General features: G+C 50.7%; 1 protein-coding gene across 1 annotated transcript in view; it reads right to left on the bottom strand.

Moving 5' to 3' along the window:
• The window catches only part of SLIT1 (slit guidance ligand 1), a 156,392-nt gene that overhangs the window by 40,440 nt on the left and 102,624 nt on the right, over window positions 1-13,328 (bottom strand). Inside the window, exons 5-13 of the mRNA XM_019724789.3 lie at window positions 13,081-13,152; window positions 11,987-12,058; window positions 11,273-11,344; window positions 10,559-10,722; window positions 7,399-7,546; window positions 6,862-6,933; window positions 6,227-6,298; window positions 3,846-3,917; window positions 2,978-3,121 (exon numbers count right to left, since the gene is read on the bottom strand). Coding sequence (XP_019580348.3) covers window positions 2,978-3,121; window positions 3,846-3,917; window positions 6,227-6,298; window positions 6,862-6,933; window positions 7,399-7,546; window positions 10,559-10,722; window positions 11,273-11,344; window positions 11,987-12,058; window positions 13,081-13,152 — 888 coding nt within the window. The remainder of the gene's footprint in view (window positions 1-2,977; window positions 3,122-3,845; window positions 3,918-6,226; window positions 6,299-6,861; window positions 6,934-7,398; window positions 7,547-10,558; window positions 10,723-11,272; window positions 11,345-11,986; window positions 12,059-13,080; window positions 13,153-13,328) is intronic.

Here is a 13,328-nt window from a genome sequence, read left to right as displayed (position 1 = left end):
CAGGACTCAGTCTCGGGGTTAGACCATCCAAAGCAGAAATAAGCATATGTAATTGCACTTGGATTTGCATTTCTTTTATTCTTGTTCCAAACTGTACTTCAGTTGTTAATAGGTAATAATTGTTCATGAAAGTTTTGTTTTACAGCCTGAAATAATGAGGTCTATGCTCATAGTTGAGGGGAAAGCTGACTGTTTTCTCAGTGATGCTCAAGAGATGCCTCGGACCAAATCCCTGCTTTACTAGATGTTGTGTGACTTTAGGTGAGTGGTCACGTAACCTCCCTTTGCCTCGGTCTCCTTATAAGTAAAGTCAGGTATGATAGAACCTACCTCCATAGGTTAATTAAATACTAAGTAAGACAATACATGTAAAAAACAGTGGCCTGGCATTCAGCAAGGGCTCAATAAACAGATGTGACTGCTGTTGTTATCAGTATTACTACTATTGGTTATTATATACCGGGGGTGCCAGAAAAATGTACACAAGTGGACACTTTGGTCAGCGTTGCTCAAGCAGTAGTTCGCCGTCATCAGAAGTGACTGGACGCTGATGGTAACCACTTTGAGCACCTCTTATAGTTGCAGAAGTCAAAGGTGACTTGTATTCATCTTTTGTTATTGGTATATTAGTATATATTGAGTATTATAATTTTAATAGTTTTTTCCTTTCTTAAAATATGTATACATGTATACATTTTCTTGCACCCTCTGTATATTTAATGTATATTATATAGTATATATATTATATCTCACGTATGGGAAGCCTTCCTATTCTAGCATTTTGCTCCAGCTTTGTGTCCCACTACTGCCCTCGTCGCAGTGGCCAAGATCTCAGGGATGGTGTCTGGAGGGCAGAAGCACTCTATGCAATCCATTCCAGCCAGGTAAATGGACACAGACAGAGGCCATCCGCAGCAAGCATACCCGTTTGATTTATTCACTCTCTTTCCACCTTGAGAGGGAGACGTTCTTCACATGAGACCCTCAGTGCCATCCCCCACCCCCAGACTTTCCTGTATGTGGGTCCCTAGACTTGGAATCTCCTTAGTGAGTTTTTCTCAGATGTTCTACCAATTTTATAAAGTAATCCACCTTGCCCATGTCTGCCTGTAACCTCTCATTTCACATACTTGGCAAGATTTCCCCATGGTGCTCCATCTTCCTCTCCCTGGCTATACGTAAATTAATTAGCAGGCATGGGCCGCAGGCAGGTTCACAGGCTTATAATGAGTTTGTCTTCGTGGCTGACACCCTTGCTGACATGCAGGGTCCCCAGGGAGCAGGAGCTGTGCCTTCTATTCAGCCGGCTCTGCACCTACCCCAGTTCTCTGTGCAGACATTATCAGACAGAGACAACTGCCCAACAGATAAACAGTGTGGCAACAACCACAAAGTCACAACAATATTAATAATAAATGTCCATTAAGCATACTTCACAGGACCCACGGGTCAGCACATTGAGTCGCACAACAAGTCCCAGAACTAAAAATGTTGACTGAAGGACACCACACAAATGCCTGAGTTTAACCAGGTAGTAGATGGCATTTCCTTAAACAGAAGCATTCCAGCTAAAAGCTAAGGACTCTTTCAGCATAAAGCATAACCACAAAAGCACTTTCAAATGAAGAAGGAATGTCAGAATTCAAACATTGCCATTGCAGGACCTCAAATGAATGAAAGAGAGACAACCAGACATCCTGTGCCTCCGGATGGAAGTACACCATCCTACCTATGAAGTCATCTTTCCAAACAAAGAAAAAAAGAAATTGGAACCTGACCAAACTCCCAGGTGAAAATGTCTATTGGCAGGACATAGCTAGGACAGAGTGTGTGAAACTACACCACATTTCCTGAATGCAAGCAGGAAAGTCTAGACTAGGAGAAACCAATAATACAGTGTCTTCAACAAATAAATTGCAAGGAAAAAGGAGATGGAGAGGTCACCTTTAGATGAATAAACGACTTACGTGATACATCAACCAATACCAACCAATTGAATTGCAGAGGCCTAATTTAAATCCTGATTCAAACAAATTATTTTAAAAATTGTATGATATGTATGAGACACTTGGAAATTCAAACAATAATTAGATATTTGATGATATTGATGAATTAATTGTTAAATTTTTAGATAGAATAATAGTGTTGTTCTTAAAGAATCCTTGCCTTTTATAAATGTGTATGAAGTCTGCATAGATGATAAGTGATGGCCGGGATTTACCTAAAAATAATCTGGGAGGCATGGAAGAGGGGGAAGTATAGATGAAACAGGACTGGCCATGAGTTAAAGCTGGGTGATGAGTGCTGGGAGGGTCATTGTACTACTTTTAATATGCTTGTAATGTTCTATAATAAAAGATTAAAACAAATTCCTAGAGCCGTTGCTCTCGAATTTTTAATTTATAATTATCATTGCTATTACTCATGAATCATTGCAGATTTCATCTGATATAAGACGTTATCAATTGCAAGATGCACTATCATTTTATGCATTGTCAAGAAAAAACAAAATGCTGCCAATTAAATGATAGGCCATCATTTGTAATATACATCCCAATTTCAGAGCTGTTAACATGGAAAGAACATGTGTCTTAGAATCAATGGTCAATAATAATAATAATAATATTAACTGTGGCCAGCACTTAAGAAGCATTTCCAATGAGCTAAGCTCTGTACAAACATCCTCTTTAATTTCATAACAACCTTATGAAGGAGATGATATCCATCCTTATTTGATGAATAAGTAATGAGACCCAGAGAAGCAAATTAATTTGCCCAGGGTCACACAGCCAATAAGAGGCATAGCTGGGATATGAACCCAGGATTGTCTAACCCAGAGCTGTGCTCTTTCCTCCATAAGAGGCCAATTCCAGTGAGTAAAAGGCACAGGGCAAGACAGACACCTGTACCTGGAGGCTGTTACCTCCCCCTAGGTCCACCTGCTGGGGTGGAGCGCAGGGGGACAGAGGGCACTTACAGGGTCTGGATGGCCCGCAGGGAGGTGAAGGTGCCCTTGGCGAGACTCTGGATCTTGTTGTCATACAGGGAGAGAAGTGAGAGGTTCTGTAGGTCCTGGAAGGCATCGGGCCGGATGCAGTTGATCTTGTTGGCATTCAAGAGCCTGTGGGCAGAGCCAGGGCCAGGTGGTAAGGAGAAAGGCACAGCATCAGACTCATCCACAGGTCCTGGGCACCTTCCCAGGCACTCAGCAGGCACAGGGCATCAGCGCATCTGGCCCTCGGGTATCCACTCCATGCAGAAGAGCTGAGACCTCTGACTGCCCTCTCCATGCACTGGGACCACCTTAGCCCCACTCTTCTCTCTTTCAGGGAACCGTTAGAGGTGCCCCATGGGATTCTCAGAAAGCCGAGAGTGCGGTGGCAAAGCCACCTCCCTAAGGCATCTGGGGACTCCTCCTCCTTCACAGAGTTCTGCTGGGTTCCTCAGGTGGCTGCGATGGAGCATTTGGGCTCCGTGCCTCTTGGATCCTAAGAACCCTTGCTTGAATGCTCATGGTTCAAGGAGGGTGAGCTGGGCCTGGGTGTCCCCTGCAGGAGACCACTCTCTCCCCAGCCATGCTGAGCTCCTCAGGAACACAGGCCGCCTCTCAGGAGCTTCTCGGCTCAGGTGTTCTGTTATGAGCTCGGAGTCACCTCTCCCTCCCTCTCTGGCCTCTGCAGAGCCCCATAGCCTCTCACAGCACTACCAGGTCTGCCATCCTCCAAGCTCCTTGCCTCAAGTGAGCCCCACCCCCAAAGAGGCCAAGAAGGCCAGTCTGAGAGGCCAGAGGCATACTGGCCCCCTCCCAAGACCCCACCCAAGAACACCCTCGGCTGGGTCCTTACAGGAGCTGTAGGGTGTACAGGCCTCCAAACACACCCCGGGGCAGGTCTGTGATCTTGTTCCCATAGAGGACCCTGGAGAAAAGGCAGCAGAAAGGTCGAGTTAGAGGGCAGCCCACCAGGCCAGGCATTGCTCTGCAAGTCAGACACTTCACAACGGCACCACCACCAAGCCGCCGTTCGTAGCCATGCAGGTTTGCTGTAACAAATTGCCAGCAGATGGCAGTAAAGTGTATTTTAAAAGGGTCGCTTGTTTCTGGTTTGCACCAAGGTCCCCCATGGGCTGCAGGCAGCCGTGATCCTCATCACTGCAGGGGCAGCCCCCACCCACTCCCTGCCCTCACACATGGATCCCACAGAAGTCTGCAAAGGGACCATTTGGGGAACCTCATGGGAAATTACCCTGGTCTGGGATCCAAAAGGAGATGGTTCAAAGAAGAGGAAATTCCATAAGCAAGAAGAGTTAACATCTTTTCAGAGAATTACAGGAAAACACTCAAGCCAGACAACACATGTGGTATGAGCTCCAGCACGTCAAGTACGTCTGCCCGGCGGAGATAAAACACCAGAAAGAAACAGACCAACGTGCTAGCCATGCTGAGATCTGGGTGGTAGGATTGCAAGTGGGTTTTTTATACTTTCGTATTTTCTGTCTTCTACATTGAGCATGAATTCCGGGTAATAAGAAAAAAAGCAGAAGTTCAAAAGAGACATGCAGGCAGGAATGGGTTCAGAGAACAATGACAGAGTAGAGCGGGTTGGAGGAGCAGGGTGTATTTTAGTCCTAATGTCACAAGCAGCCCCTCAAAGCACCCCTACCCCGACACATTCAATATGAGCAAAAACAGTGTGTGCTATCTCTTCAGACATGGCTTCCAGATCATTCCTGGTGGAGGTCACACGGGAGCAAAGTCCCTGCAGTGGGACCTGTGTTGGCAGCGGGGAGAGCCCCGGTGTGGCTTGAGTGGAGGAAATAAATGGTACAGGAGCTTGGATTTCACCCAGCCAGCACCAGGAAGCCTCTGAAAAATGATGAGCATTCGGGACGACCTCTCAATCTGTTGTGTGCAGAATGGAATGGAGAGGGCAGGGGTTGACGCAAGGAGACGTGGTCAGGGCCGGACAAGGCAGACACTGCCTATGGACACTGTCAATGAGATCTATTTGCATGACCTTAGCACAAAAACTCTCACATGGTGGGGAGGTGGCTGCGACCAGGTACCCATGAGCACCCACCACAAACCCACTTCGATGGGTTACTGTCATATCCAATTTAGGAGATTCATTCACTTCTCAGAGGAAGAGCTATGCATTTTGGCAGGCCACCTCTAGGATCTGATCTCCTCAGCCAATGACAGCAATCCATCACCAGGCCAAAAGGTACAGCTGTGTAGGTTGTGCACTACACAACCTAAGCAGTGCCATTCACAAGAGTTCACTACCTCGGACTCTACTCCAAGAGAAGAGGGTGCACACAAAAGGCATGATCTGGCTGCCTCCTGCACTCACCAAGGAAGAGTTCATTCCGTTCTGCTTCTCAAGTCCCTAGTCTATGTGAGGCATGTCCAGTGCTGCAGAGGGACAGGTGAAAACACTATTCCTGAGAGTAGCGAGGCCCCTACCAACAGGGAGCTCCTCTGACAACATGGCACCCTGAGTGTACCCTTTGTATAGAGAAAGTGCCGTGGGACCTCAGAAAGTAAGGAGCTTGGTGAACATGGGAGTGTGAGCAAGGGTTCTTGGAAAAAGAGAGATGAAGGACATTTCTGAGATGAATTTTTGATGCTGCATAACATTTTGTAGATTGACAGCCCACCCACTCTAAGTAAACCCTTGAGGAAAGGGAAATACTGGGAAAAAGTGGAAGAAAACAATGCCTTTGCATTACCCACCACAACTTGGAATCAGAGCATGCTTTGGATGAAAGGTACTGGTGTGACAGATGTCACAACTGGAGCTGGTGTTTGCAGCCCTTGTAGGTGACCTGGGGAAGGCTCAGGAGCACGGCGTGCTGGGCCTCTGTGGGGAGGCAGGGCCAACATGAAAGCTGGGCCAAGTCAGATGACTGCCACAAAGAATGCTGGGAAAATCCCCACCATGGCAGGGAGAGCATCAGTCGCCAGGGGCAACAGTTCTGTCTAGATTTTCCATGCACTCAGTCCTTGATTCCTTCCTCTCCCTCCCAGGAGCAGAGGGTCCACCAGGGAGGAAGGGAGTAATGGGCACAGCAACTGTGGACTTTGCAGCCAAAGGGAGACTCATGAATGCCCAGGTGGGCAGGATCTATGCTCTCCCTCCAGCACCCACTGGAGGGACCTTGGACCCTCTTGGCCTCCTTGGGGGATACTCTGGACTCCCACAGGAGCCTTGGTGCTGCTACTCACAGCGAGTTCAGGGAGCGGAGGCCCTGGAAAGCATCAGGCGCGATCTCTGCTATCTGGTTGTTGCTCAGGTCTCTGCAAGGTGAGCAGAAGAGAGGGTGGCTGAATTCCTCAGAGGCCACCAAGCCCTGCCTGATCCTCTCTACCTCCCAGGCGCATGGGAGGGCAGGGACTTCTTTGAAATTAGAAAAGCAAGGGGCTAGTTCTCCCATCCATCCGAAAAACCTACGACCACTACCGCCCTGTGCAGTCCAAAGTCACACACAGATGGGACACTCCAGCCTTGGTCTCTTCTTGGCAAAGCTTTCCCCCACTCCCCAGCTGTCCCTTACACCCTTTCTCACGTCCACAATGGCTCCTATGGTGCCCAAGCTGAAATGGAGGATAACAGTCAGCTCTGGTCATACGCCAGACTCGGGCTCAGCACTTAGGCCTCAGGACAACCTTGTGAGGAGGTCACACCACTGCCATCCCGACATCACAAATGAACCACGGGAGGGGCAGGAAGGCCGGGCAGCAGCTTGCCCCGGGTCCTCTCAGCCATTGGAGGCAGTCAGGACCTGCCCAGGGCGGTGGCACGCCTGATCCAGGCTCTCCCTCCTGCCCCTTGCTGACTCTCAGGACGCAGGAGCACTTACATCCTCCGAAGCTTTCTGTACGGAGAGAAGGCTCCTGGGGGGATGGACTTGATCCCGTTGAGCTCCAGGCGACTGCAGAGACAGAACACAGGAGCCTCAGGCCGGGTCACCCCGTCCAGGCTGTTGCCTGCTGGGCTCACCCACCACCCAGACCGTTTGCCCCTCCTGCCCTGCTCCCATCCACTACGGAATAGGTGGGCTGACACAGGCAGAGCAAAGGGGCTGCTGTGATGTGAGTGCCATTATCCCAGGCTGCCACGGCTGAAAGGGGCCCAAGAAGGATGCGAATACTAAAAAAAACAATTCTAACAGACCCACCCAGCTGGGCTGGACAGATGGACCACAAAGGAACACTCCCTTCCCAGCCCTCCAGAGTTGCCCAGCCTTGGGCAGCGTTCAGCCAACCAAGGCAAACTGTCTTCTCCATCTGCACTGATGGGCCTTGGGGCAAGCCCTGGGGTCGCTCTCCGCTGGGTCACCGGAGCCTGGCCCGGCCCCAGGGCCTGCCTCCCCGCACTTGCCCTGCCCGGTACTCACATCTCCGTCATGGTCTCGGGCAGGTTGGCAGGGATGGCGGTGAGACCTTTGCCACGACAGTCCACAATGCCATTGCTGCAGGTGCACATGGCCGGGCAGGAGCCGGAGGAGAGGGTACAAGAGGGCACGCGCCCCGCCTCCCCCTGGCCTGCGGAAACAGTAGGCTGTGACCTCAGGTGTCCCATGTCAGCACCTCCCTCCCAAGACTGATGTGTGGGGATGGGGCACAGGGTGTTTCTCTGGATGAGGATGAACCAGAGGTCACCAAGGACTCCGATGTAATTGTGTGGGCCCTGGCATGTAGCAGGGACTTAGATGTTTGCTGAACTTGAATCTGAACGTAACTGTGCTACACGAAAGTGTGATTCATGTGCTTGGAAATCCCAGCCTAAATTCTGAAGTTCCGGGTTCTCATCCAAGTTACTCAGCATTTTTGAGACTGAGTCTCCTTGTCTGGAACCTGAGGATGACAAGGACAATATTTGCTGAGCACTCACTCTGTGCCATGTGCTGTGATAAGTGTTGTATATGCAGTATCTCCTTTAATGCTATTGCTCAGCCTAGGGGGAGCATGATATTATTGTGGCCATTTTACAGGTGAGAAAACAGAGTCCTTGGTATTAATTTGTGGGAAATCACCCAGCTAATAAGGTGCTAAAACCAGGATGAAGCCCAGTGTGTGATAAATTATTTTAATTGAAGTATAACACATAAAGTGCACAGTCTTAAGAGTATGGCTGGCTGATTTCTACTTATGGATACACCCACAGAACCATCTCCCACATATGGAACACTTCTATCACCCAAGAAGGCTCCCTCATGCCCGTTCCCCAAGGTAACCACTATTCTGAGATCTAGCACCAAAGATTCTGCTTGTTTACAGACTTCACATAAACGAAATCAGACAGCATGTTCTCTTGTGTCTGGCTTCTTTTATTCAATACAAAAATCTTTGAGATTCACCCGTGCTGTGTGTATATCAGTAGGCTGTTCTTTTTTATCACTGACTATTATTCTATTGAATGGATATGTCGTAATTAGTGAATCTACTGTCTTGTTGGTGGACATCTGGGTTGTCTCCAACTCTGGGCTATTACAAAGAAAGCTGCCTTGGATATTCTTGGACATGTGTTTGGCAGAGCATATGCACACACCTAGCAGTGGAGTTGGGCTTTAGTAGATTCTGCTATACAGTTCTGAGAAGTGGCTGAGAAATTCACACTCTCACTAGCGTTTTAACCTCTAATCCTTTCCTTGGCCCTCCCAAAGATCAAAGGAAATAAAGCTATGAGGACTTCTGACAAATTGGGAAAGTGCCCTTCTCAGGAAAGGGGTTGTCAGGGTGAACAGACTCCAGAAGAGGAAAAAAAAAAATGCCTGAATACAGAAACCAAGGTATTTTAAATGCAAAGAAAAATGTTTCATTTCAAAATAAGAATTATCCGTTCCTCTTCCTAAAACCTGAGGGCAGCTGCAATTACTCAGAGAAGCAGCCTCAGCCTTGGCTCTCCTCACACACAAGCAGATACCCATGCACGCACACACGCTCACACACACACACTCACACACTCATTCTCACACACACTCTTACACATACACATTCACATACTTACTCTCGCCACATATATCCTCACACTCTCGCACACACCCTCATAGATGCTCCCATAATCACATTCACACACTCACACACATGCACGCACACACACCCCCTCAGAGATGCTCAGTCACATTCACACACTCACACACTCTCACACACCCTCATAGATGCTCATATAGTCACATTCACACTCTCACACACACGCACACACACAGCAGCCCTGAGCACAGTGGTGTTCAAGAGCAGTCTCCGGAGCTGCCAGTGCTGTGGAGGAGGTGACAGCCACCCCCGGCCCCCAGAGCCTCACATTGAGGAGAAGAAGCCGAGCCCAGTAGACCCTTTTCCCTCGGAGTTCTATGTGGCTGGTGGCCTCAGAGTCCACAGGTATAAGAGAAACCTCTGTTGTGAGTATGAAAACCATTCATTCACTCAGCAAACATTTCTTGAGCACCTCTCTGTGCCAAGCACAGGCAAAGTCATGGGGATATGGCCAGAAACCACCACACACTGATTCCATGTGCTCGTGGAGCTTACAGTCCATCACAGACCTCCCCTGGGGTCAGACAAGGCTTGCTGGGCTCTGCGCAGTGAGGAAGTGTTGGCAATCACAAGGCTGGGAAGGGTGTGACAACGGGAACAGCCTGTGAGAAGGCCAGGGTGGGAGGCACCTGCTCCAGGAGGGGGCAGAGGCCAACCGGGATGGGACGCAGTTAGTGAGGAGGCCACTGGGCTGGGGGAGGCTGCCGGGTGTGGGGAGGCCGAGATGACCCTGCCCCAGCCTTGCAGGCTTAAGGGCAGCTTGGACTCTCCCAGGAGCACCAGGGGCCGGTTAGTACAAAGCAGCAATGACCAGCCCAGACTTGTGGATCCTTTTAGATCTTTCTGGCTGCAGTATGGAGATTGAAGAGGCCAGAAAGGAAGTGGGCTGGGCAGTCAGAAGACTCTCAAAGGACCCCAGGTGGAAGATGGAGGGCACGGACTCTGGAGTCCACCTCACCTTGAGCTGAGGCTAACTGGGCCAATTCAATGACTTTTCAAGGTGGCAGGGGTAAGGCAATGGCAGGAGGGAAGAGGTAGTAATAGGAATGGACAAAGGGTGGGGATAGGAGGGGAGGGGGAGGGGCGGGAGTAAATGGGAGGAGGCGTTGGATAGAAGCAAAAAGAGTAAATGGGGGAGGAAGCTATGGGGGGGACGGGAAGAGAGGACGGGTGGGGGCAGGAGGAACAAAGGAGTAGAGGCAAGAGGTGACATGTGGAGACAAAGGCAACGGATAAGAACAGGAGATAATGGATGGGCAGGAGGCGGGATGGGCAGACACAGGTGATGGATCGGGACAGGAGATAATGGGTAAGCACAAGAGATGGTCGGTGGTCTAGAAGGTGATGGATAAGGCAGGAGGTGCTGAGTAGAGAAAGGAGATGACAGGTGAGAACAGGAGGTGATGGGCGGGCCAGATGTTAATGTGTGCTGACAGGAGGTAATGGGAGGGAACAAGACGCAGGGTGCAGCAGGAGGCAGGTGATGGACAGTCAGTGGAGAGCCCCAGGCAGGCCTGCACCCACCTGAGCAGCTGAACTCACTCTTCTGGACCTCGGCCACGTTGAGGCCGCGTAGGCCGGCGGGCCCGGAGCACTGGGTGAAGAGCCCGATGGTTGGCCGCTGCCTCAGCCACTGTGACAGCCAGGCCAGGTGGCAGTCACAGAACAGGTGGTTGGAGTGCAGGCGGCTGCAAGGGGACAGGGCCGCTTACAACCCACCTTTGCGCCCAGACCCTGGCCAAAGAATGGGAACCCCTCCCCCTGGGAGGAGCGGAGCCCCCATGCTGCTCTCGGCACAAGCACAGGCTACACTGCAGGCAGCCCGCAGCTCCACCTGGGGCTCACGCACAGCAGTGGGAAACTTCCCAGAGGCTGCTCCTTCCCGCACAGCACACTCAGGGGAACCCCTTTGGCTGGATTTTGCCCAGCAAATATCCATTCACCTCCCTGAGCTCACACAGACCCACTGCCCCAAATCACGTAATGCATTTTCAGACACACACACAAATATCATTAATTTTCTGAGGAAAATTCAAACATAAATGACATCCGACATCCTCCCCTTTTAGATCACCTCCTCTGACTCCAGCTCCAGTCCACCCACCCTGGCGGGCCACTGGAGGTACAGAGGGGAAGGAGCTCCCGCCCCTGCCTGCGGAAGCCTTTGTCCCCTTTCCCCACTGCCCTGGCACCGGCCACACTTGGAGCTGTGCTTCCAGACACCCGGGGCTAACTCACAAGGTCCGAAGCTTGGGCATGTGGTTGAAGCTGGACACGGGAATGGTGGTGATGTTGTTATTGTTCAGGGTCCTGATGGGAAACCAGAATCAGTTAGCATCTGTCCAGAGGGTTTCTCGATGACAAACAGGCAGACTCTCATGCTGGTCTCCATGGTCCCCGCTCGAGCTGGACCAGCAGTGGGCTGGACCTGGGGGAGGGTTACACTGAAGAGCATGAGACAAAGCCACCCTCCGGGAAAGCCCTGAGCTGGGACAGTGATTAAGAGGCAGCTGTGTCCGAGTCTGGTAGAACAGGGGAGAAGAGGCGAGGAAAGGGAGAGGAGGCATGCAGACTTGGGCTGGCCTGGAAGAAAGTGGGGTTTAGACACCCAGAGGGAGAAGGAAAATGTATTTCTGCTGCATGTGTCAGAAACTCCTAGGAGATACAGCCCCTCACCCTGGGTGCCAACCTGGGGCAAGTGGCTGTATCTTATAAGCGGGTAAGCCTGGGTCACGCTGCTGCAGGTATGACTCTATGAGTGTGTGCCCTCCCATCCTCAGTAGCAAGTCCAGGAGAGCAGAGAGCATGGCCTCTGCCCTGGGCCTGGAACAGCCTCCCAGGTCTCCTGCCTCCTGCGCTGCTCCCAGGCCCCGCCTCCAGCTGCCTGGGCCACAGCATCTGCATTAGCCAGGCTTTTCCACACCTCTGCTTCCCTTCCCATGTCTCACTTACAGCACCTCCAGCCCCCGCAGAGCTCGGAAGGCCCCTTCCTCGATGCAGCTGATCTGGTTCTTGTCCAGCTGTCTGTGAAGCAAAGGAAGGTTGTAGAGAGGCGGTCACGTTACAAAGAGCAGAAGTGTCCAAACGTTTTTAATCAGGAAATCCATTTTTTGTTTTAAAAAAGAGGCCTGACACCAATCATGTATTCAGCACAAATGTGTCAATCCAGCTAGTAAATAATAAGCTTAAATCATTTATTTTTTATTAAAACAATAACTATACATAACATTTATATTCCTCTACCTAACCTTGCATATCTCCTGGGGAATCGGTACCTCTGCCCTCATGTTGGAGACCACCTACAGGGTGTTGGCAGCTTAAGAATGAGTCTATCGCAGATGCAGTGGCAGCCAGAGCTGGCAGACAGACTTCAGCGTCAGTGCCAAGTGAGACTGACTAGCGGTGGCTACCTGGAGCGCTGCTCTCAGAATACACTGAAGCTGTGATTTGGGTGACTTGGGAAGAATGCAGTGATCAATTATCCATGTCTACTGCAGGCAAAGGGGGTCGGGGAGTGACTGACAGGCAATTGCCATCCCTGCTGCGGTCAGACCTCAGGAGGTGGTAAGCCTGGACCAGAATACATTTGAAAAATAGGACTAAACCATTACATTTAAATAGCATTTGACAAAGTGTGTTTATTTCCATATCTCATTTAAACCTCAGAACAAGCCTGTGAGGTAAATGTGATGTCCTCATTTTGCAGAACAATATACTGAAGCTCAGGGAAGTTCACTGACTTAGATTCAAACCCAACTCTCCCAACCCACTGGAGGGCAAGGGCACGGAGACTGTCCATTCCAATGGACCAACAACATCCTCCAAGCACCTCACAGCTCATGAGATGCCCTTCAACCCAGTCCCCAAAGGCTGCCTGTTTCCTCTGACCCCAGATTTTTCCAGAAGACCATGCTGGCACCAACCACCTCAGAGCCCGGTCCAGCTGCTTGGCTGCCTGGACCACAGGGCTCAGGGAGACCTAAGAGGACACTGCCAGGGTTGGCCCTGCAGACCTCAGCCCCTCTCTGTCCCAGGCCTGTACTCACAAATTTTTGAGGTCTGTAGCTCCACGAAAAGCCTTTCTGGGGATGGCCTGGATGGTGTTCTCACTCAGGTCCCTGCGAGGATCAAGCCAGAGGGAGAAAAACACTGGTCAGAAGAGATTTCGTCAGAGGCCCTGATGAGTCAAGGAGGTCAGGCAGGCCAGACAGTGCCCAGACCAGTCACTGCTGCAGCCCAGCCCCGGGGACAGTGCCTGGCACATTAAAGGCCCGAAGTCAGCACTGGTTGAATG

This window comes from Rhinolophus sinicus, chromosome 15 (assembly GCF_057876585.1).
Source record: "Rhinolophus sinicus isolate RSI-liver-muscle chromosome 15, RSI-T2T, whole genome shotgun sequence".
Taxonomy (NCBI): domain Eukaryota; kingdom Metazoa; phylum Chordata; class Mammalia; order Chiroptera; family Rhinolophidae; genus Rhinolophus; species Rhinolophus sinicus.
Note: the sequence above shows the minus strand (reverse complement) of the source record. Positions and strands in the feature narration are given on the sequence as shown.